General features: G+C 40.5%; 9 protein-coding genes across 9 annotated transcripts; 6 read left to right on the plus strand and 3 right to left on the minus strand. All coding sequences in view use genetic code 12, as the record gives it.

Moving 5' to 3' along the window:
• Positions 1-104: 104 nt before the first annotated feature.
• Positions 105-5,045, minus strand: PICST_83988 (predicted protein; the record flags this gene model as incomplete). Its single annotated transcript, XM_001385034.1, is given in 2 exon segments — positions 105-477; positions 496-5,045. 2 exon segments carry the CDS (start codon positions 5,043-5,045, stop codon positions 333-335), a joined length of 4,695 nt encoding a protein of 1,564 aa, XP_001385071.2.
• Positions 5,046-5,837: 792 nt separating this feature from the next.
• PICST_36195 (predicted protein) lies at positions 5,838-6,524 on the plus strand (the record flags this gene model as incomplete). Its single annotated transcript, XM_001384674.1, has 1 exon — positions 5,838-6,524. One exon carries the CDS (start codon positions 5,838-5,840, stop codon positions 6,522-6,524), a length of 687 nt encoding a protein of 228 aa, XP_001384711.1.
• Positions 6,525-6,915: 391 nt separating this feature from the next.
• On the plus strand, positions 6,916-7,248 carry PICST_23467 (predicted protein; the record flags this gene model as incomplete). Its single annotated transcript, XM_001384675.1, has 1 exon — positions 6,916-7,248. A coding segment is annotated over one exon (333 nt), but the record flags the coding sequence as incomplete, so codon positions are not given.
• Positions 7,249-7,375: 127 nt separating this feature from the next.
• PICST_83776 (predicted protein) lies at positions 7,376-9,188 on the minus strand (the record flags this gene model as incomplete). The annotated part of the gene is made up of 2 exons (XM_001385035.1): positions 7,376-8,722; positions 8,768-9,188. The coding sequence occupies 2 exons, from the start codon at positions 9,186-9,188 to the stop codon at positions 7,425-7,427; spliced, it is 1,719 nt and encodes a 572-aa protein (XP_001385072.2).
• A 490-nt stretch (positions 9,189-9,678) lies between these two features.
• On the plus strand, positions 9,679-12,105 carry PICST_46048 (predicted protein; the record flags this gene model as incomplete). The annotated part of the gene is made up of 2 exons (XM_001384676.1): positions 9,679-9,730; positions 9,839-12,105. 2 exons carry the CDS (start codon positions 9,679-9,681, stop codon positions 12,103-12,105), a joined length of 2,319 nt encoding a protein of 772 aa, XP_001384713.2.
• Positions 12,106-12,349: 244 nt separating this feature from the next.
• Positions 12,350-14,059, minus strand: AQR2 (A(acid, azole) Q(quinidine) Resistance multidrug resistance transporter; the record flags this gene model as incomplete). Its single annotated transcript, XM_001385036.1, has 1 exon — positions 12,350-14,059. One exon carries the CDS (start codon positions 14,057-14,059, stop codon positions 12,350-12,352), a length of 1,710 nt encoding a protein of 569 aa, XP_001385073.2.
• A 1,634-nt stretch (positions 14,060-15,693) lies between these two features.
• On the plus strand, positions 15,694-17,551 carry PICST_83738 (predicted protein; the record flags this gene model as incomplete). Its single annotated transcript, XM_001384677.1, has 1 exon — positions 15,694-17,551. Exon 1 carries the CDS (start codon positions 16,295-16,297, stop codon positions 17,549-17,551), a length of 1,257 nt encoding a protein of 418 aa, XP_001384714.2. The 5' UTR covers positions 15,694-16,294.
• A 334-nt stretch (positions 17,552-17,885) lies between these two features.
• PICST_46586 (predicted protein) lies at positions 17,886-18,656 on the plus strand (the record flags this gene model as incomplete). Its single annotated transcript, XM_001384678.1, has 1 exon — positions 17,886-18,656. One exon carries the CDS (start codon positions 17,886-17,888, stop codon positions 18,654-18,656), a length of 771 nt encoding a protein of 256 aa, XP_001384715.2.
• Positions 18,657-19,083: 427 nt separating this feature from the next.
• Positions 19,084-23,595, plus strand: PICST_167 (predicted protein; the record flags this gene model as incomplete). The annotated part of the gene is made up of 1 exon (XM_001384679.1): positions 19,084-23,595. A coding segment is annotated over one exon (4,512 nt), but the record flags the coding sequence as incomplete, so codon positions are not given.
• Positions 23,596-23,612: the final 17 nt, after the last annotated feature.

A 23,612-nucleotide genomic window follows, 5' to 3' on the forward strand; every position in this document is an offset into this window, starting at 1 on the left:
GTGATAATTTTATAACACCGTAATAGTTATAGTCTTTATAATTACGATCCACATGAAAAAGTCCCAGATAATACGTCTGTAAGTAGGCTGTCTCAAGAAATTTTAGAACAGCTATTTTTCAGAAGATAACCAGCGAAGTCTCAACATGTAATTATTTAGGATATATGTAGCTTTCGGCCCTAATATGTGCATTTGAGTTCTGGTGATCTTTAGATAATTCTATTGTACGTAGACAGCATATCCTCACATAAGACGAAACAGAAAATACTGCAAGAACAAAGCATAAACACCAGCCTAACTAGCAAAATCACTTGCTGAACTTCGATGCACGGTTATTTGTACAAGTTGATATAGCCATTACGATCAGCAGATATTATCATTTCAAATGGCTTCGTTATGACGTCAATGGCCGTAATTGTATCTTGGTGTCTCGCCAATGCGTCCAGTTGAGACTTGGCCAATTCTTCTAGTGAATAGCTTCTTCTGTCGCTGGACTTTGGAGCTTTGGCATCCTTCAAAAATATTTCGTTAATCAAGCGTTGCCCCAGGGCATTATATGAATTGACGATAAAATCAGTCTCATTGCTAACGTTCAAAGAAGTAGAAGCTTTGATATTATCTAGATTCCAAGCGATAATTCTTCTATCCCATGTTGAACTGATAAAATAATTCTTCTTCCCATCGGCAAAACTAAAATACTTAATCGCAGTCATGCTATGATTGGAGTCTTCTCCCGAATCAGTGATTCCATCTACATCAATTCGGATATTTTCAAATATTCTATCGATGTCATACACCTTCCCAGTATTGTCGAGTTCTTCAAGTGAATATTTCTTCTGAAAAGGATTATCCACATGTGAACTTAAGACTAGCTTGCACTCAAACGAAGGAATGGACCACACCGAGATATCACTTTCACTGCTTCCTCCTATCATTACAAAATAAGAAGCTGGAGCTTTATTTCCAGACTCTGACATTCCATTGTCAGATTCTGAATTCAATTTAAATGCAGACGGTAACAACACCAACTTTCGAACAGAACTGTAACCCGAAAGAATACTCTGGCCCTCTTGCAATTTCACTTTCCAAACTTTAGTCAATAACTTAAATCTGAGATCCCACAAACAAATGATTCCCTGTGATGTGCCAATAAGTAGCCATGTACCTGAATGATCGACGATGAATGTCTTTGGGATGCCGTGAATCAATGGATTATCCAATTCAAATACTTTCTCCATTTTTATAATATCCAAACAAACTACCTTTGAATTCGAAGTAATACCAACCAACCAACTTTGCTTCTCTGTTAATACGAATTCGCAATTGACAAAGTAAGCACCCTCTGAGCTATAGTCGTCGACAAGGTCATATTTTCGTATTAATGACACTTTTGGATACTTTATGATTCTCTTACTTTTCCCTCTAGATACATCAATCCTAAAAATTCTGATTGATCCATCGATTGTTGTAACTGCCATTACAAACCTGTCAGAAATGAACTTGATCGATGTAATGGTCGACTTGAGATTGACGGAAAGACTCGAATGCTTTCCTGAAGTTACCTTTTCCATTCTATAATTATCCCATATTCTAAGCCATCCTAATTCAGATCCACTGACAAAAAATTCAGAAGTTGGACCTGACACCAAACAATTTATTCCATCAATTTCACCTTTACTATTACGTCCTGAATTAATTTGTGATACGAGAATACCCTTCGGAGACCACGGCTGTTGATCTGTGACAGTACTCATGGACAGCTTTGTTGATTTTACGATATTTCCAAACTCCGGAAAATCACTCAAGCTCGGATCGAAGTCTATGCTGTTCAAATAATTCAACATGTAAGGATTAAGCCCGCTGTAGCTGTGTTTTATGTTTGCAGTTACCATTTTCATTTTATTGACGACAAACATTCTATGCGTCGAGTTTGAACTTTTGGTTGAATGTACATGGTGATGGTGCTGGTGATATGAATCTGGATTTCCGACTTCATGACTAGTCTCAAGTTCGCCAAAAACACTGGCTTCAACAGTCTGTACCGATGCCTTCACTTTGCTGAAATTCAGCAATATTAATGATGCAGAACCACGTCTTGATTCGAAGTCTTTGAGTGACACTGACTCTCCTGGATTAGTCGAGGCATCAATATTCTCTTCGATAGTTCGAGAACCAGATAGTAACGGTTCTGACTTGTAGCATATATCAAAGAAAATATTCCTTGGAGTTATACTAGGATTCTCTGCTGCAATGTTAAACTCCTTCTCTTCTAAATCAAGATTTTGGGAGGAGTTACCACCGTTTGCAGACTTCGCTATATGAAAAATATAATCACGCAAAATAAATACTTTCCACAAACCTTTATCTTCTAATCCAACCGATTTCAACTTAATTAGCCACTGTTTGTCTTCTGGAGATAGTGGAAGTGTAGAAGTACTTCCATTAGCCATTGCAAAAGTCACTTCGGAGTTAAGTTTAGGTAAATAGACAGACTTACCCATATTCTTTGAGAAGGACACCAACTTCTTCTTAGATGTATTTAATTGGTTCAATGTTGAAAAGTTCTTCTGCTGCCAAAATAATGACTTATTGCTAGCATTAAGACACCAAGAAATTGCTAGCTCGTAAACTTGCTTTGTCAAGGGCTTAGTCAAACATGGATACAATGTTTGCCAATTGATAACAGACAAATCGTACGATAAGAACCCTTTAATCAAAGGGTAAAGGAAACAATATCTATCAGCATTGGTTAAGTTCTCACTGATTGAAATTATCAATGTCAAAACTGATTGTCGTATCCATTCGTTTGGATGCAAAAGCAAGTTAATTGAATTTGACAATAGCTCCTTGTAAATCTCTAGAGCATTAAATTCAGTTCTAGGGTTAATTAATCTGGTCTTGACGAATTCATTAAAGATCTCTAATACTTTCAAAACAACAAATTGCTCCAGGTCGCCCAATGCTTGAATCAACAACGGAAGAATATATTGTTCAAATGTGAGAACTCCAACATATGGAGCCAATTTAAGAGTGGAAGACAAAAATGCTAGCTTGAGACCAATGGTGCTAGTTTCGTTAAGGTAAGATATTAAATGAGGTAAGATTATTTCGTTGGTCTTGTCGATTCCAAAAAAATGGCAAAGTGGTAGAATGTTTTCCACAAGACTGATCCTCACCAGAGGGCTAGAATCAGTTAATAGAATGAATGTCAAACCTTCAAATTGAACATCTAAGAGTGCCTTCGGGATACTCAATGCATTATACAACGTCAAGATATCGTCATTTAAATTTTCGTTCACTGAATAGGAAACAATTTTATTGTAATCTTTCAAGGCATCGCTGTTGAAAGTCTTGGACATCATCCAAAATTTCTTCGAGCAATTTGCCAAGTAAGGAAGACATCCTGCAAGTGTAACCTTGATCATATTACTCTCATCCTTGGGTATGTTCAACAGAGCTATACTAGTAAGTTTTGGTAACAAATACTCAGGGAATGTCAACACATTTATAGGTGTAATGTAAGAACAGGAAAGGAGTAAGGTGGTGATGGAAGTTAAAGCTACGCATGCAACTTTCGAGGAAATCTTTACACTCTGGAACAGTTGAGCATGTGAACGATTCTGTTGAAGAGCGTTGGAGGAGCTTTCTACAAATTCATCTAATAAAGAGCACAATGACGGTAAGGACCGGTCCAATTTACATTCGTCGTTGACCCTTTCAGATAGAGCAAGGATCAACTCGCATGCTTTAATTTTGGAGGAAACCCTTTTGAGTGTCTTCATCAAGCTGAATACAACATTTAACAAGATCACAGCTGCTACATCTGGTCCATCTTTAGAGTAGTTGTTTGGCTTAATGACGTAATCACGAGGCATTCCAGGGAGATTAAGTTTTAATGGTAAGAAACTAGAGCTGTTCTTTCTTGATTTTTCCATAGAGTAGTCGAACTCCAAGGCTGTGACGATTTTATCGAAGTTGTTGTATATCCTGTCTAGCTTCAAGTCGTTGATGGAAGCGTTGTCATCATTTTTGTCTAACGTATATAGCTCGTTATTGTTCAAGTCTGCCATGAAGTCATAAAGGAAGTTGTAGAATACATTAGGAAAGCATTTATCCTTGTAGGAGTCGATCAATTCTTGAGCAGCTACTCTTTTCTCCGGGTCAAATTGGATAAGTTGGTTGATCAATAGTTTGATGTCATTATCCTCAATCGAACTCAAGTCAGGTACAAATTCGTTTCTCTTGTATTTGAACAACTGGGCCAAAGTGAAGGTTGGTTCACCATCTGAATACAATTCAGCTACTACACAGCCTAAACTGAACAAGTCCATTTCATCCGTAAGCCTGTTGACTCCAGAATAGTGACCATCATCGTCGATGTTTTGTATTACATTGGTGTTATCGTTAGTGTTGTAGAACCTCTCTGGAGCTAAATAGCATACTCTTCTGTCCGAACTATCAAAGTAGAACGAGAACTGATTTGGATTATCCTCGGGGATATACGTTGGTTTTGTGTATTCGGCAAAGTCTGCCACCATGAGCCAGTTCCATGAGGTTACAAGGAAGTTTTCTAGCTTTAAATCACCGTGTCTTACATGTAGAGAATGGAGGTCGCTTACTATTTTCAACATCTGAAATACTAAAAACAACTTCTCTACGGGATCTAGAAATGGCCTAAGTGAAAGTCGATCATACAAGTTGGTCTTTGCCATCTGCCGGATGATATAGCCAGCCCTGTCAGTTTCTATGATCTTGTGCCAGGGCAAAACGTTGTGGAATGGTGCTACGACTGAAGCCAGTTTGGCTAGCAATTCTGTGACTTCTTCGAGTCGAAGACTGTAATTGGACGAGGCAGTCTGTGTTGGTTTGATGAGAATTTTGATGATAACGAGATTGCCTGACTTGGTATCCACAGCCTTTATCGTTTTAAGAAAACGGGAGTTGTTGAGGAGCTCCACGTACTGGAAGGACTCTAGAACGTCTACATAGGACGAGATCGCTACTGTGGCCGCAGAGGGCGCCAAGAGCGACAACCGTGCTCCCATTGGCAGATATGACGATTGTGCGAGAGAAAGGATAGGCTATTATGGAGATTTCACTATCCAATGGTTGGTAAACTTGAGTTGTATTGAACTTCTGGAGAACGATTGTGATTAGAGAGGTTCAGATAGAGGCTCATTATCTTTGTGCCTCCTTTTAAGAATGCGACTCACAGAAGAAATGAGCAGAGTTAAGTAGGAGAAGTTTTCAGCACAAATTAAGGAGAAATGCGCTAAAGAAGACAGAGACGATAATTCTACGTGAGATTCCTACCGTTGAGGTTTTGTAGTTTTATAGAAAATCAGAAGTTGAATGGGCCTTCGGTAGTTATTTGTCGGCGACTTTAACTGTGAAAATGTTAACTATGTGATAATCTCAAATTGAAAAATTCATGGAGTGCGAAATCAAGTTGCAAATGAATTTCTATGATTTATTTCTGGGCCTTGAAAGACAACAGTCACTGGAAACCTGTAATTGGATTATACTATCTTGAAGAGAATCCCAAGAGAGCCGAACTTTAGTAGATATTAGGATTAAACAACAGCTGAATTATAGCATCTGGAATCGGAATCACAAGCTACCTAACAATCCTAACGTAACCATACCTGATACCAATTGATATCACCCATCGCTACAAATTGATGAAATATCAAAACATTTGATAACTCTGATAGATCATCGTCCCCAAGCTGATACTCCTACAGTAGCCTACAATTTGTATTTGACCAAATCGTATATCGCAGATAATGGATCGTTCTACAAAAAGACAAAAGTTGGAAGACACCCCAAGAGCCACAATGGATGCAACATTTGGCCAGTATCCAGCCTTTTCAGTAGAAACATCCGACGAAGACAACGATGTGGCACTTTACTTGCAGTCGGTACGAAGAGAAGCGGAAGAAGACAGCTGTGTTCATTTTGTTGAACGACATGAAGTAGAAGCCACTAAAGAGAATTCAGATATCGATAAAGCCATAGACTCAAAAATATCTACTACAGAATCACATCCACTCGACCAATGGTCAGAAGACCTTCTAACGCGATTCGAGTCGCTCAAACAACAACTACAAACCCTACAGACAGAGATACATTCTTCAGTGCCGTCTGATTTCGAAGTTCCAGACACAGCTAACCAATGGAGAAAGTTCGTATTTGAACATGAACCACCATCGATAGTGTATTTCTACAAAAATATAGAACGTGCTACGGTCATCAAACTTTTGGTGTACTTCACGAAATGGCTAACTCTTTCAAGTTCGGCTGTGCTTTCCAGGTGGATCTGGATAGCTCTCATAAGAATTGACAATCTTCTAGATCCAAACGAATGCTCGGTGATAAGAGACTTGGCAAAGAAGGCATCGAAGTTGTCCAGCAAAGATGTTGACAATGCTACACCTGCTTCCAAATACACTATCAATATGATTTTGGTGCTAGTGAGAAACTACTACGGCCAAAGAGACCTTCTAGATGCAAAGTATTTGTAATAGAGCAGAATCTATGAAAGAATGTCAAGTACAACAAGAACGTATTCTTTACTCCAAAACCCACTTCTGTTGTATCATAGCGGTTTATTAGTCTTTCTCTCCGTAAAAGAGTATAAGGAATAATTGAGGCTCATAACTTTCGTTTTCACGTGACCTGAACGATAACTCTCAGAGATTTCAAAGCGATCAAAGATGAAAAATCGACATAAATCTCTGATTGTTCAGACCAAAAAATCCATAGAAACACATAAAAAATGGCCAAAATCAATGCTAACTTGGTTGTTCCGTAAGTAACACTGTTTAGTTGGGGATTCTGTAATTTTCAGCGAATTTTCATCTGATTCGCTGTGAGAATCGCATTATCCACAATTTTCTACTTGACTTGTACTAACTTTTCTCAAGATACAAGCACTCTCCAGCCAAAGCACGTAATGAAGCATCTGGTATGCTTGCCCAGTCGTTGCCTATGGCCGCCATGTTCATGAGAAACAAGATGTTGGCGTGGTCTGCTGTCTTTTTGGCTGTGCAATCGTACTTGAACGAGCCTCTTAACAAGCCAGCTGAAGCTGCAGACTCCAACTCCACTCCTAGTCAGCCACCTTTGTTGAGAGTCTTGTTTGCTTTCATTGGTTTGGTAACATGTTACCTTGATCTCATTTTCCCAGGCACCAGTCCTTATGCAAGAAGAGCTGTCACCGAAGCTGTATCCGAGACTGTTAGCACTGCTGTCTCAAGTGCTACCTAATTTAAAAATGAGACCAATTCTAATTCTAATTCTACTTTTAAGATACGACTACAATAATTTGACTATCTATAAGCTAATGTTACAATACGAATATATACACCTGAATAATACACTTGTAGAATATATAATTTAACGCTCTACAGCCTCTAGTCCCACTATTTCCATTTTAGCACCACGCTATCAGCTCCACTGTAGGAAACAGAGATGTTGGACGACTCGTTATCCCACTTGACGTCACAAATACCTACCTTGGTGTCGTCATTGTCGACATGATCTGGAATCTGGAAGTTATACACTGCTAGACATCTGACAAAGTCACGAGGATCGTTCTTGGAGTAGCGACTCAAGGAAACGTCCCAGACAGTGACTCGTCCCAAATCATCAGCTAAGGCTAAATATTCTTGGTTGGGCGATAAAGAAGCATCAAACACCAACAAGTCGTGTGAATGGTGGAAATCATCGTCGCTATCGAGTTTAAAGTTGTCCTTGTAGCTAAAGAGATCTGAACTCTTGATGGTTTCTCCGGTAGAGCAATTCCAAATGTTAAGTATACCTTCCATTGAAACACTGAGCAAGGTACTGACATCATCAAACCCCTCGAGCCATTCCAAGGCTACAATAGGCGATGTGTGGAGTTTTGAGGTTTCGTCTTTCGTGGTATTCAAATCCAAACTCTCCTGGGAAGATCCTCGGATCCACACTTTTATGAGGTAGTCGTAGTCAGAACAAGAAGCTAGCAACTTCGATTTGTTATTAAGTTTAAGCAAGGAGATGCTGTTTTCATGGCCATGGAGAAATCCTATAGTTTGGACATCGAGCTGGTTCAAGCTGCCAAACTGTTGTGGTGTAATTGAGTATATCTTTATCGAGTTTTTCACTGTCGAAAGTGCAAATTTATCTTCATTGAGCCAGCATGCCGTAATTACGGATATGTTATCTGCTGGAGCTACAGGTGGATTGATTTGTTTAATCAAGGAAAGCGTGTTTCCGTCCCAGAGACTGACCTGGTTGTTACTGTCCAAAGAAAGAAGAAGTTGGCCATTCTCGTTCCAGAGCACATTCGTTATCACTGAAGACGTCCTTTCTATTGGTTCAACATCAGACGCGGATACGGGTATATCGTCCGAGAGCAAGTTTGCAATGTTGCGCAACTTTCCGTCCGGAGACCATGCACGTAGTTCTCCGTTTATCCCGGCTGTGATTATCAAGTTTCCTTGTGGAGCCCAAGAAACAATGTTGATTTCGTTTTTCAAGTTCAGAATATTGGGATGCACCAACGTCACTGATTCAGCAATGGCGCCGTCTTTGATAGCATTGATGACGGCACTAGAGTTGCTCTTCCCGTAGGCAAACACTGACGTACTTGGATGCCATTCGGACGTTAGACTCTGGCCATAAGTGATTATAGGCTGCAACGACTGGGTAGTGAAGCTCTTAGGAATCATTTGAGAATCTTCAGGTTCAGCAAGATCATTCTGTATTTGATTTTCGTGATTACTGTCACTTTGGTTGTCATTCGATGTCTCGTCTTTCATTTCTACGTCTTCATCTTCATGAGTGCCGTTGAGTTTGGCTTCTGCCTTCAGCAAAAAGCGTTTGCTGACTTCTTCCTTTTCTTCACTACTTGTGTCTAGTTCGAGATGGTCAGAAAGCAAGGCGCCAAATAACGATAGTTTTGACCCATCGGTATCATCTTTGTCTCTTTCGGCTTCTTCTTCAGCTAGCGAGAACAAAATGCCTTTTTGCACCAAGTTGACGAGACACCCTGGTTCAATCTTGGAAATTATGGCAGACGACGTTTCTGATTCATAATGCAGGCAGGAAGCAATTTTCTCGAGAGCGAACGCCGCTAGTTCGAATCCCGCTTCCTGGAGGTAGCGCCACACCAAATAGTTGAGTTCCCTGCTGGTCAAGGACATGCTGATGTAGAAAAGAGAAATGTAATTGGTTTAGAAATTTGTTGTAGATAAATCTGGTGCAGGAGGCTGGTTAAAATGAAAATGAGAAAATGAGAATAGCGAGAGTAGTGAGAAAAAAGTGAGAGAGAAGAATATTTTAGGGAGAATAGTGAGAGTAAAATAGAGAGCCTGAAACGAACATTTATGTCAAATTTGCTGATAACATGGATTGATTGTTTATATTTGATAAAGATCTTATAAGACCAGAAATAGTACTCCCTCCTCAATAAGTCTAGTTCTCACTTTTTAAACCTATTCACTATTCTCTGCGTACTTATTCTTTCTGAGTATTCTCACTTTTCTCGCTATTCCCAATATTCTCAGTGTCTTCCTTGATTTTCCTCTCTAACTGCCCTCGCTAATTTTTGAAGTCGTACACTATTCCAAATATTTATTCAATATTTATTTAGTTGTCTTGATCTGAATTTCACTTCTTCTTTAGCAATTCTCCATGGATACCGATTTAAAATTGTCCCACAGAAAAAGCAGGGCTCCGTGGCAGAGTTCTGGGCCGTCGGCCAAAGCAAACAATCCCTATGGCCGAAACGTGTCTGGCGCTCTGAATCCATATGCCACCCACGACAATAAGAGCAGGCACACCGATTATGAAGACAATAACAGGAATGTCTACAATACCAATTCCAATAGCAATAATAACAGTAACAACATTAATAACAATAATAGCAATAGCAATTCCATTGGTAATCAGACCATTGGTAATCAGATTGCTGCAAATAACACAAACAATAAGAATTATACATCTAAAAGTAATGCTAGCAAAGTCTCTGGCTATTCTGATTCTGATTACCAGCCTGTCAATGCCAACGCCGCCGCCAGAAAACACACCAGAAGACTCAGTATCCATGCATCCGCTGTAGCCCACGCACACGGCAAGTCGTTTTCGCAGGCTGCCCCACCAGCGTTGGATTTACTTAACTTGCCTCCACTCCCCAAGATAAGCACGTCTGACTCCAGAATGGCTGACAAGCCAGAAGAAGACGAGTTCAATGTAGAAAAGAAAATCTCGACCGATTTGGCGAACGGATCCGCTGCAGATATCGACGACTACTACAAGTTGTTGCAGAAACAGAAGGCACTTGTGATTAGAGATATCAAACAGAACATCAACCAGAATCAGAAGAACATTCTCCAGCTTACAGACGACTTGAAAGATACGCAAGATGAGCTTTTGCAATTGAGAGTTCTTACGAGAGATCTCTACGAAGTTCTAGATTATTTCAAAGATACAGCCCAAAGACGGTTAGATTTGGAATTGGAACCTCAGCTGAACCAAAACCAGGCTATCCAGTCAACTTCTACGATCTCACTTAAATTGCCGCCCAAAAAACGGGACAGATCATCAATCTTGGTCCTTGAAAAGATCTGGGCCAATGAACTCCAATCACTTTTCAAACACGTAGAAGGTGCTTCCAAGTATGTCCAGGCACTACCAGGTAGACATGTGCTCGCAGAAAGTGGCCGGTGGCAGGAAGTCAATGTAGGAACATGGAAGCCCAACAATTTGGCGCACTTGTTTGTACTCAACGACTTACTTTTGATTGCTGGAAAGAAGGCATTGCAAGACGGAGGAGGCAGCAAGTCTCGACTCCAGGCTGTCCAATGCTGGCCATTGAACCAAGTACTTCTCACAGAGATCCATGCGCCCAATACGCTTCACAAACAGGACGATACGAAGGTGTATCTCATCAACATCAAGTCTAAGACATTGAGCTATGTTTACCAGACAGATAGATATGATCATTTCTTGAAAATAACAGAAGCATACAATAAGGGCAGAAATGAATTGCTCCAGAAAGACCGGCTCAAAAACGCCGGCAGAACGTCTGGAATAGATTTTGGGGATTCGAAAGAAGAAAAACGGCAATTACGCGAATCGCTTAGAAACTCGGGGGTCTATTCTGAAAGTTTGGACGATCTCTCCGGGAAAAGGTTGAGTGGATCCAAGAGAAACAGTGCCGAAGTCTTATTGCAAGACATTTCTGCTCGAGTTCACTCGAGAAACAGATCACATGACTTTGGCACAACTTATGCCAACATGAAGAACAAGAGCCACTTCTTCAATGAAGTTAAATCTCTAGAATCCCGTTTAGACGATATTGATGTAGAGTTGGCCCACAACCAGTACGCAGCAGCAGTCGGTTTGATAGCACACATAGAAGGAAAACTACGTGGCATTGAGAATGCGCTTATCATGAACGAATCTCCAGACAACGACATCAGCGATGAGTTGCTTCTTATTGATGTCACAAGATTAAAGTTGAGTAATAGAAAGGAAAGCGTTCAGAAGTCGTTGATTTTCGACTTACAGTACGACATTGCCAAGTTGACGGACGAAAAAATCGAAAACATTGTCACCTGGTTCGAGAGTTTGGACCAACTTGATAAAGGTGTAGAGTCGTACCTCGCTGCTATGTCGAACCACTTGTCAGAAACTGTCTCTCGTTTGATTGTAGGAGTTCAGGGCTCTACTAAGATTGACGTGGTCAACTATCTTTCCACTTTGGTGGTGATCCACATATCGATTATCAAACGGGCAGTTCTTGTATACAACAAGAAGATCAGCCCCATCTTGAAGAAACACAAGGATGGCAATGTAGACTCGAGTAGTTTGATCAACTGGTGTGTAGAAGAGATCACCAAATTGGTTGCTGAAGTTAAAAAACATCTTTACGGTACGCTTCTCACCACAAAAGGAGTGGACCCTGAAACTGACAAACAGGTCTATAAGGTCAAAGACAGAAAATTGTACCACGACTTACAGCAGGTGATTATACCACAACTTGCCGAACTTAAGAACGTTGGCGTGAATGTAGACTTTATCTTTGAAGATATTCTTTCTGCACAAGACAGAGAATAGATGTAAAACCGTGTATTCGCAGAATGAAATACATAGCATTATATGGTTTTAAACTTAATATACTTGTCATTTAATGAAATAAATAGATTATTGAATGTCATGTAATTGTCATTGAATGAAATACCTAGACACATATGATTTAAACCTGAATCACTGAACATTAGTAGATAATTTTCGCAAATGTCACTAATATGCTTTAAATGATTGTCATATACTGTCACCAATAAAAATCGACGTCAAGTTTCTATAGTTTGTCGTATAATTTTCCCAAATCGTAGTTCTCTCTAAAGTATTCACCTTTTCTCTTCAACACCAATAAGGTGACAGAGGCGACTGTCATTATTCCCATCAATATGGAAAACAAAATACCAGGACCAATCGCTCTCAAGATTGGTTCGACAACAAAGGTTGCAGCAGCTGCCAAGATTTGTCTAATAAGGTTGTTCAAAGCTACACCAGTTGCACCTTTTCCAGGCAAAGTGTCTACCAAGTATGTAACTGTAGCTCCAATGACCAACATAGAAGCAAACCCAAAAAGGGCAGTACCGATCAAAGGAATGAACCAGAACTCACCGTACTTCAAAGTCCATCCAAAGATCAAACAAGCTGGAGGAAAGAGAATTACAGCTGTGACGATATTCCATGAGATTCTCGATTCTGGCGCAAGTTCACCATTATGAGATTTGGCGTATTTGGAAAGCAAATGATCGTTCCATTTGCCACCGATAAGGGATGCAATCAAGTATGTGATTGAGTTCGGGATGTATAGCAAACCTACAATTATACTCTTGAAAGCATACGGTTCTCGGGCGAATTCGTAGGAAATCGCCATGTTGAAGAAGTAGATCACTGCGAAGCATATAGCAGAGTACGAAATTACCAAAGCAACTGGTGGATGTTTTAGCAAAACTAGAGAGTGCAATGGTCTGATGGTCATTTCGTATGCCTCACTCTTAAAATGGCTAAATCTGTCGCTTTTTTCAGGAACAGCAGTGCATTGTGTAGCTTCTCTACGTAAGCCTTCTTCGATCATTTCCTGGGCCACTTTTCTGGAGTAGGTAGTTCTATTAGTTGCTAGTCTTGAAAGAGTTGGCATTACAGGATCCATCACTGGACCTTCCTCTTCGGTAATGTTTATGTGAGCACTTCTAGTGCTTATTCTCGACAATGTCGTCGCAAGCCTTTGTATCTCTTCCTCTATTTCATCTTCTGTAATATCGTCTAGGATCTCGTCCGAGTCGGTTACTTGCTTATCAAGGCCCAACATGGCTCTGATGTTGCCGAGATTGTCGCTTTTCCTTAAGGTTTCCGGCAAGAGAAACAAGATGAGCATACAGTTACATCCAGAAAAGATCACAAGCAACCATTGTGTCGCTCTCCAACCCCATACTTGTGCCACAATACCTCCGAGAATCGGAGCTAGGAATGGTCCCATCAATGGCCCCAAGTAGTAGTAACCCATTGCCGTACCTCTGGTTTGAGGAGTAAACAAATCAGCTATTGTACCAGCACCTACTGCTTGAACTGAGGCTGAACATCCACCTTGAAGAACTCTCAAGACAATTAAGGCAGAAATACTCGGTGCTAGAGAAGTTCCAATGGAAAACGCCACAAACATCGAGAACGAGATTAAGTACACCGACCTACGGCCACTTCTCTCGCTGAATGCAGACCACCAAAGTGGAAACACTCCTAGAGAAAGCAAATATATACCCACAGAAACATTCACCATAGAAACAGAAGTGTTCAAGTCTTGCACAATATCGTCGATAGCAGGCAACATGATAGAAGTACCCATTGGGCCGGTAATAGCCGCAAAGGCAATGATACCTACGATGGTATACTTTCGCAATTTCAGGTAGTCTCGAGCATCTTCGATTTCGGGTATAAGCACCACCTGTGCTAGCAACCCTCGACGATCCTTGAGTGGGACCTTGACTCCGCCTGTAGTCATCTGACTCTTTTCCTCCGCTTCTTCTGACGACGCATTGCCGTTGTCATCATCGTCATTTTCGTTGTCAGCAAACCTTTCTTTCGGATGGTGATCTTCAAGGTTGTGAGTTTCATCTTCATCCTCATCCTCATCATCGTCCTCATTTTCTACTACCTTATTGCGAATATCTTCATTAGGATTTTGATCTCGAGGATTCTGATGACTTTGGCTATCTGGATTTGTAAATTTCTCGTGGTCATATTTTTCGTTGTGGCTCTTGGGCTTGTCGATACCAGCTATACCAGCTACATTAGTAGTGGAGTCTATAGAAACGCTGGAGTCTAGCGAAAGTGTGTCTGCTAACTCATGAAGTGCAGAGGTACCCTCTCCAGTGTGTGAAATGTCGTTGTGGACGTTCGACATACTCCTTGGACCTTTTCAGTGTCTTCTAGATCTCAAAATCGGCTTCAGAATGTATGGGAACGTGAAAAATTCAGCCTTACTCTGTAAGACTCACAAGATGACTAAGTAAATAAAGTCACTGGTGAGAAAAAACTGGAATAAATAAATGTTATTGGAAAACTTGGACAAAGTTGACGTTGTTCAAATCATAAGGAATCCTTCAAAGTCCCCAGAAAGAAAGAGATATCATTTTCTCATTCATTAGCCCTTTTTCCATGTCCCCATTGGGAATACCTTATTAGTTAGTTCCGCTGCATGCCGGAGTTAGTTCTTGAACAAGTCGCGGAACCTTGCTCGTCCTGATTTGGACACTAATGCGAACACTGATTCTAACCGGCCCTAGCCGTCCCACGGCAGTTGGGGTCATACGGACACCTTCTGGACAAGCTAACAAGGAGACAGACAGTATGGCTCAAGATAGCAGGCGGTGGGGCACATTTGCCAACTCCGAGATGTGTCTCGCTCCAGTTGGCTTAACTGGACATATGGGAAAGTCGGCTGTAAATTGCATCACGTGCTTCGATCGGAAATAGTTCAAACTGACGAGACCAAGAAATTCGCCGGTTTGACATATTTGCGGAGAAACAGGCACAGAAAGTTAGGTTGAAGAGGGGCAGCGGGTCTGTAGCACTGAGCGAGTTCCAAGCTTAAAGTGAGAGTTGACGCTACCGTGGGAGGGACAGCAAGTTCTGAAGCTTGTAGTGGGAAATGAGAAAAGCTCTGAAAAATCCGGGTGTTTCGAGCTGAAAAGTGAAGCCTGAATCCCGAAACCGAACTAAATTCGAAGAATAGAGGTAGAGTGGCCGCCAGTCATGAGCTCCGACTTTTATGGCCCAGAATTAGAACAGTATGAACAGATTTTACTGGCCCTGGGCTTACAATTCTTGTTTGTCGTTCGCTGAGAATCGTTTTTTTTTTCAGCTTGGGCCAATTCCTTTTGAACCCGTTCACCACTGCCTTGCTTTTGCATTCTGACGTCCACACTATTCGCCATACAAGCAGGCTTGGGTCGAATCTTCTTCTGAACCACAAAGCCATTCCACGACCTTCAGCAACAGCCGATTGCCAGCCGAGGCTAGTGTTGAGATCCGATTTTAATGGATAGTCACGTGCGGAACATAACTCTGAGATTTTGGGGCATCTTGAGCTTGTAACCAAAGTTGGTGCAATTTGATTCTTTCCATCTCATTCAGCTCTTAGGAATTCGAAAGAAGTGTATAAGCGTGTTTGGTAGTACCAGAACGTTTGTAGTATCTTGAATTTCGGACTCCGGAAACTCCGAGAAAGTCCGATCTTCTCCGTGGCGTCGGTGGCCAAATCCAAATCGTGAATCATACAATATTGACATATCTTACTATAGGAGTATTGTTGCAAGTCTTCTTTTTAGATTGACTGCCCCAGAAATTGAGAAAGTGAACAAAACTAGGCTGTCCTCGAGACCTATTGCTTAAAAGTGTAAGAGATACGTATTGAAGGATTAATCTGTAACTCCGCACTTTGTTGAACTCGTCAAAGCTGAAACTTCGTATTCAGATTGTTGAGCATTTGAGAATACTTCAGTTCCATTGCCATTGTTGAATTGAAATTCAAACAAAGATAGTCCAATTCGTGACAATCAATTAATTCAACTCCTATACCTTGAAGAGTCATCGAAAGTTTGATTTTGATATTGGTTAATTTCAATAAAAAAAAGATTGAACCAATTTTCGATATCCGTTGCCACTGTCGAGGTTGCCAATTGAAATTTAATCTAATCTTCTGATCTTCCAGCTGAAAAACATCTTACTTCTCGTTATGTCTTTGTCTAGACACTCGCTCCCGGTTGTTATAGTCCGTACAGCCTTGATTACTCCGTTTTTCATTTTTGGTGTTCTTTCCATTGTATTCACTCAGTTTGTTGGTGCGGTGATTTTCAAATCCAGCCCTGCAAACAGACAGCTGGTAATGAACTTGACAAAAAACCATTTCATCTTGCTTATTGGTTCGATAGCTCGGTTAGTATGTCCTTGTGAAATCAGTGTTACTTACGATAAAGAGACCTTGCCTGAGAGCGACTCGTTCAGGGTCGATTCTGGCAGACACTTGATATCACTGTTGACGCCTAACTCTGTTATCATTTCCAATCATCAGATCTACACCGATTGGTTGTTCTTATGGTTTCTCTCATATACAGCTCGTTTTTCGTACTATATCCACATTATCCTAAAGGACATGTCCAATATTCCAGTGTTGGGCTTCGGAATGACAAACTACAACTTCTTGTTCTTGTCCAGAAAGTGGGAAAAAGACAAAATCCAACTTTCTAATCAATTGGCTGTTCTTGATGCCAATTCTCGTGGAATGGGGCCAGCTAACGGTGTCCAACTCGTTGCTACTTCTGCTACAGAAGGCGGAATTGTAAAATGGCCAAAAGGTAGAAGGGAAAATCAGATTTTCCCTTACCAGCTCATCTTGTTCCCTGAAGGTACTGTCCCTTCTGTAAGGACCAGAGGCAAATCAGCAGAATACATTAAGTTCAAAGATTTACCTCCTTTGAAACATGTATTGTTGCCCCGTGTAAGAGGGTTGTACTTGCTGTTGAGAGAATTAAGAAATTCAATCGAAGTTGTCTACGACATAACTACAGGCTACTCTGGTTTGGTTGCTGGTGAAATTGGTGAAGAGTCCTTTTCTTTGAAGAGACACTTCCTCAAGGGATACGGACCTTCGCGAATCAATTTCCATATTCGTGGCTTTAAGATCTCAGAAATCCCGCTTGGCGATAGCAATATCGACATCGACGATGTTCCTGAGGAAGAATTGCAAAAGTTCGAAGACTGGCTACTTAAAGTGTGGTACGAGAAGGATGCGTTGATGGACGGATTTTTCAAACACGGACGATTTGTCGACCCTAAAGATCCAGAAAACAAGGAGTTCTTTAAGAACTCTGTCGTAGCGGATTTGAAGCTCAGAAATCCACTTGAAGTCTTTGTTCCCTTCACCACCGTCATCGCTGCATTATTGTTGCTTAGGTTGCTCTACTTCTTTATTAGAAGTGCCCTTGGCTATTAGAAGTCCATGATTTATTCAATTGTTTGTTTTCCTGCCTGCTGCACGCACTTAACTAATATTTAATAACGAGTTACTGAAATACGCTTCTATCCTCATTGTAGAGTTGTAGCATTGAACGTATATTTTGAAGGAATTTAATAGTTCCAAATTTGTTTCGTTTTTCAGCTAATTGTCGCGAAAATGGCTGCGAATTTGTATATGCAAGTTTGCAACATAATTGTTTCACTAACGGTTGCAAAATATGAAACAACAAAAGGCTATAAAGACATAGAGACTTTCTACATTCCCCGTAAATTGGTGCTATTCTTCGACTTCAGATTTAATTCTAATAGCAATGATATTCGCAATTGTAAAGTTAATCCTGAGGTGTTACTCGTTGGTACTACTCTTTATAACTGGCTTCCTTCTAGGGTTCCTCTTGATAGGATGTCTGGATCCAACTTCGCTGTTTTCCAATGTATACTTATCCAAGTTCGAGTTCAATAAAACTTCTGACTTGTACAGCAATGTCAGGGCCGCGTACAAAAGCACAAACTCCTCAACAGAATTGGCTGAAATGTCCATCAGAGTGGGCTATCTAGGAGTCTGTGTAAATATACAACAGAATATGACATGTACTTCTTTTAGTACCTTGAACACTTTGGCAAACGTATCTGGCATCTCTATTATTCCTACTAGCACTAAATCGACCCAACCTCAACTAGATCTTGTTGGCCTAGCAAAGGTCTTCAGTAATATTTGTCATCCGCATATACTTATGACAGTGATAATTCTTGTCTTGGTAATGTTGCTACTAATAACATATAGCTCCATTCCCGGCTTCCCAGGTAGACAAAGAACCACAATGATTACAACTGGGTTTGCCCTATGTACTGTGCTACTCTGGGGTTTGGGAGCCATGTTGCAGTATGAATGTGTGAGTACTACAAAGAAAATAGTTGCGAAAAGTAGCATGGGGGTAATTTCCGCCGGAGCAGGCAGTAGGGCACAGGCCATGTCTTGGACGTCCTTTGCATTTATCTTTATTGTATTCTTGGACTGCGTGTATAGAGTGGTGAGGATTCTCAGAGAGAATAAGAAGAGAGGAGTAGCTGAAAAGTGTTGATAATCGTACTTCCTTACAGTAGGAAAACACATTCAGCAATAATCGAGCCTACATCAGCAAAATTAAGAAAAAAAGTTAGTAGCTAAAAAAGTAGATTCTGCCAATATATAATAAGCTTACATTACATGTATATAATATTGAAATTCAAAGAATGAAGTCAAATTCCACTCCACACTTATAATTATACTTCTAAGTAATTAGCCTTACTATCTTTTCTAATGCCCTGCACACAATTGTTTGGTCCGTTTTCTTTGCGCGCGGAACATATCACGTGACAAACTCGAAAATTTGGCAAAGTCGATTTCCACTTTTTTTCACATTGTTAACTAAGAAAATCAACTATAACAAATAGAGAATACGTTTTTTTAAGGATATCCTAAAATTTTTATTAAGGCCAGGTCCAGTTTTAGTCGATATATCCGGACAAATGTCGTACACGGCACAGCTAGACGCGTTTGTTTCGCGTCTCAACGACAATGTCGATTATCGGACTGCCCACTCCATTCTTCTGGAGCTCTTGGACATGATTGAGACGTTCAACGGAGCTGCTGAATACGAGTACTTCTTAAAGAATCTCGTTCCTATCTTCATCAAAAATCTCGAGGATGTCCCCATTTCGTTTGTCAGCACTTCTCCGGAGCATAAGTTGCGAAACTCTATATTGGAGATTCTCCACCGTTCTATTATGAATGAAACTTTCCAACCTTTTTCAGAACAGATTCTCGATGCATTGACCAAGATATTGGTAGACGAGAACGAAGACAATGGGGTATTGTGTATGAAGATCATTACCAGCTTGCACAAGGCTTATAAAACGAAGTTGGCAGAGAAAGTGCTGCCGTTTGTAGAGATTATCAGCAAGATATATGACAATATGCCGAAGACGGTAGCTGATGGGTTCTCTAATAGCGTTGCCAACAACACGGCAAACTCTTCGCAGCTGTCAGAGGACAACGAAGCAGCCAAGGAAATGTCACCTCCACCTCCTTTCAGCGACGAGAACTCTTCCAAGACATTGAACAAAGCAATGTATTCGTACAAAACACTTGCAGAATGCCCCATAACTATGGTTTCCCTCTATTCTTCGTACAAAACGCTCGTACAGACGTCTTTACCTGAGTTTTTGCCAAAAATCATCGAGATTTTGGTTCTACAAGTCGAAGAACAACGTGTTTTCAGAGAAGAAGCTTCGAAAAATAATAAAATCACCACATCTATATCGCCCAAAATCAAGAACAGACAAGCATACAGTGACTTCATCTTGGGGCAGGTTAAAGCGGCTTCCTTTTTGGCTTATGTCTTCATCAGAGGCTATGCCAATCAGCATTTGACTCCACAACAATCAGAACAAGTACCCGATGTAATCTTGCGATTGCTCCAGGACTGTCCTGCCGAGCTTTCTGTAGCCAGAAAGGAATTGTTACATGCCACCAGACATATTTTGTCAACTTCTTTTCGTGCTCAGTTCATCCCTAAGATTGAGCTTCTTTTCGATGAGAAAATTTTAATTGGAGATGGCTTGACTTCTTTTGAAACTTTGAGACCATTGGCATATTCCACCGTGGCAGATTTCATCCATAATGTCCGTAACGAATTGACTCCTAAGCAGATATGGTCTACAGTTACGATCTACTGTGATTTGTTAAAGGACGACTCATTGGCGTTGACAGTGCAAATCATGAGTGCGAAGTTGTTGTTGAACTTGGTGGAACGCATCATGAAGTTACCCAACAAGCTTGAGGGCAGACAATTATTTATGATCATTATTGACTCCTATGCCAAACGGTTCGAAAGCTTGAACAGAAAGTACGACTTTATCATTAACAAACACAACGAGTTCGAAAAGAAACGCGGAATTAAGGAAATCGAGTCCAAGAAAGCAATTGCAAGGTATTCTTCCAAGATAGCCTCTGAAAACGAAAACGTCATAAAAGATGAAAAAAATGATACCGAGGACATAGAAATGATAGACGCTGACGAAGAAACTGCTGCCATCAGCAAAGACACGAATACAATTGTAGAACCGAAGAAAGAAAACGATCAGGATTTTGATATCGAGAAGTTCATTGATCTTTTCAACATTGAATCATTCTCCCCTATTGCAACTTCTCCTTCTAGTACAAATTCTGACTTATTGAAGGATGCACGCTACCTTTTCAGAACGTTGATGACCTTTTTGAAGTCAGTAATCTTTGGCTTGAAGAATTGTAATCCTCCTGTGCCTCCTCAGCCTACTTCAACTGATCCTAAGAATCCTGGTCAAACTGTAAACTACGATAAATGGAACGATTCTGCTAAATTGCGATCCTTTGAAGAGGTTAACGTCTTGAGAGCATTGTTCCGTGGTGGTATAAGCTGTTTGAGATTTTTCTCTGTAGCCAAACCAAAGCCAAGTGTGGCTCAAACAAAGGCATTCGATTTCTCCACTGGTGGACCAAATCTCCCTATAACTTCTTCCAAGGAGGAGAAGGATCTCATGGAAATATTTGCTACAATATTCATCCATATAGCTCCAGCTTCATTCAACGAAATCGTCAGTGCTGAACTCCCTTTCATGTTTGAAAGCATGTTGGAGAATGCCGCCTTACTCTACTTGCCGCAGTTTTTCTTAGCCAGTGAAGTTACCTCTGCCAACTTTTCAAGCATCTTGATAGCATTCTTGAGAGAACATTTGGGACAGTTGGGAAAAGTAGAACTCGTAGAATCGAATATCTTGATAAGGCTTTTCAAGTTATGCTTTATGTCTGTCAACTTGTTCCCTACGGCAAACGAGAGTGTGATATTGCCGCATTTGAATTACTTGATATTGGAATCTTTGAAGCTTGCTACAAAGGCCGAAGAACCGATAGTCTATTCCTATTTGGTGAGAATTTTGTTCAGAAGTATCTGTGGAGGAAGATTCGAAAATTTGTACAAAGAAATCATGCCCATCTTACCAGTTCTTTTGGAGAATCTCAATAAGATGATAGCCAACGCTCGCCGGCCATACGAGAGAGAAATATACGTGGAGTTATGCCTTACTGTTCCAGTACGACTTTCTGTTCTTGTTCCACATTTGAACCATTTGACCAGACCATTGGTTTATGCACTTAATGGGTCACAAGAGTTAGTCAGTCATGGTTTGCGAACATTCGAGTTGTGCGTTGATAATTTGACAGCAGAATACTTCGACCCAATGATCGAACCAGTGATTGATGAAATCATGGCTGCTTTGTGGAAACATCTAGAACCAGTTCCATACCATCATCAACATTCACATACTGCTATCAGAATCTTGGGTAAGTTGGGTGGTAGAAACCATAAACACTTCAAGCCTATCAACAACTTAGTCACGCAATCAGAATTGGACCAAGAAATCAAAGCTTTGTTCCACATTCATGGATTGAATGGCCAAGTTCCCGTATCTATTACTCCAGGTATTCAGTCTGCTATCAAGTTGTTGGAGGATCCTAGATTGAAAGTGCATTACAGAATAAGTTCGTTCAATTACTTGTCCAGCATTCTCAAGTTGTTCATAGATACTACTCCAATTCCAGAAAACTACTCCGACTTCATTGCTCAAGGTGTCGAATTCTTGCTGCAAGAAAAGATGAACGAGAGTATGGATCTCGAGAAGTCTGGAATAAAAGACGTTGGTAAATTAGATCGCCAACAAAAGTTGTTCTCTAGACTATTGGAAGTTTTGTTTTTTTCCATCTCTATTCCTGAGATCAAGGACGAAGCCAACGAGTTAATCGATGGTATCACTACGCATTTCACATTGTTGTACCTTGGAACTTCTGTTACTGAAAAGGTCAAGAAAAACAGACCATTCTCAGTAAACGACAACGAAGGTAAAGCATACATCAACGAAAATGCGTTCCTTAATGCTTTAAACTATGCTTTGAGTTTCTGGAATAAAGAAGTCAGAAACAAAGGTATTGACACCATAAAGAGAATATATTCCACAACCGTTACCATTTTTGGTTCTGATGAAGCTGCTTTGTTTTCACCTGTTTTCCGGTCAATGTTCTACAAGTTCACGCACTGTTGCTATAATGAATATTATTATTCTAAGTTGGGAGGTATTCTAGGTCTTACTACTATGTTTGAGGATTTAAATATACCCGCCAAGTGGTTTTTCAAGCGCCAATTTGAGCTCGTTAGATCCATTTTCTTTATACTAAGAGACACACCTGAAACTGCTCCATTTGAGGTAAGGGATTCTGCCAAGAAGTTAGTTTTGAAACTCCTTCACGATTGCAACAAGGATCTAACCAAGGAAGTAATTTTGGAGAAGCCTTTCCAAACACTAGTAGGAGCATTGGTGTATGATTTGGCTAGTGCAAATCCACACGTGAGAGAAGTTTCGCAAGAATCTTTGAAAGTGTTGTCGGACACCACTGGAGTTCCAATTGCTACCATAATGGGACCATGTAAGCATCTTCTACTTACACCTATTTTCGGAAAACCATTGAGAGCTTTGCCTTTTCCTATGCAAATTGGTAATATTGATGCTATCACATTCTGCTTGAATCTTTCAGATACATTCTTAACCTTCAACGAGGAATTGAACAGATTACTTTTGGAAGCTTTGGCTTTGGTTGATGCTGAGGATGAATCACTTGCTAACGTGCACAGACTCTATGAATACAGAACCTCTAACCAATTGATAGAGCTACGTGTTGTTTGCATCAAATTGCTTTCGCTTGCCTTAACAAAACCTGATTTCTCGTTGGGTTCGTTAGCTGAAGCTCGTATTCGTATTTTGGGTGTCTTCTTTAAAGCATTGTGCAACAAATCTACTGAGATCATCAATGCTGCTCATTTGGGATTGCAATCTAGTTTGCAGGAAAATGCCAAGCTTCCTAAGGAGCTATTGCAAAACGGTCTTCGTCCCATGTTGATGAATTTGTCTGATCATAAGAAGTTGACGGTCTCAGGATTGGAGGCTCTTGCAAGATTATTGGAATTGTT

The sequence above is a fragment of the Scheffersomyces stipitis genome, chromosome 5 (assembly GCF_000209165.1).
Source record: "Scheffersomyces stipitis CBS 6054 chromosome 5, complete sequence".
Taxonomy (NCBI): domain Eukaryota; kingdom Fungi; phylum Ascomycota; class Pichiomycetes; order Serinales; family Debaryomycetaceae; genus Scheffersomyces; species Scheffersomyces stipitis.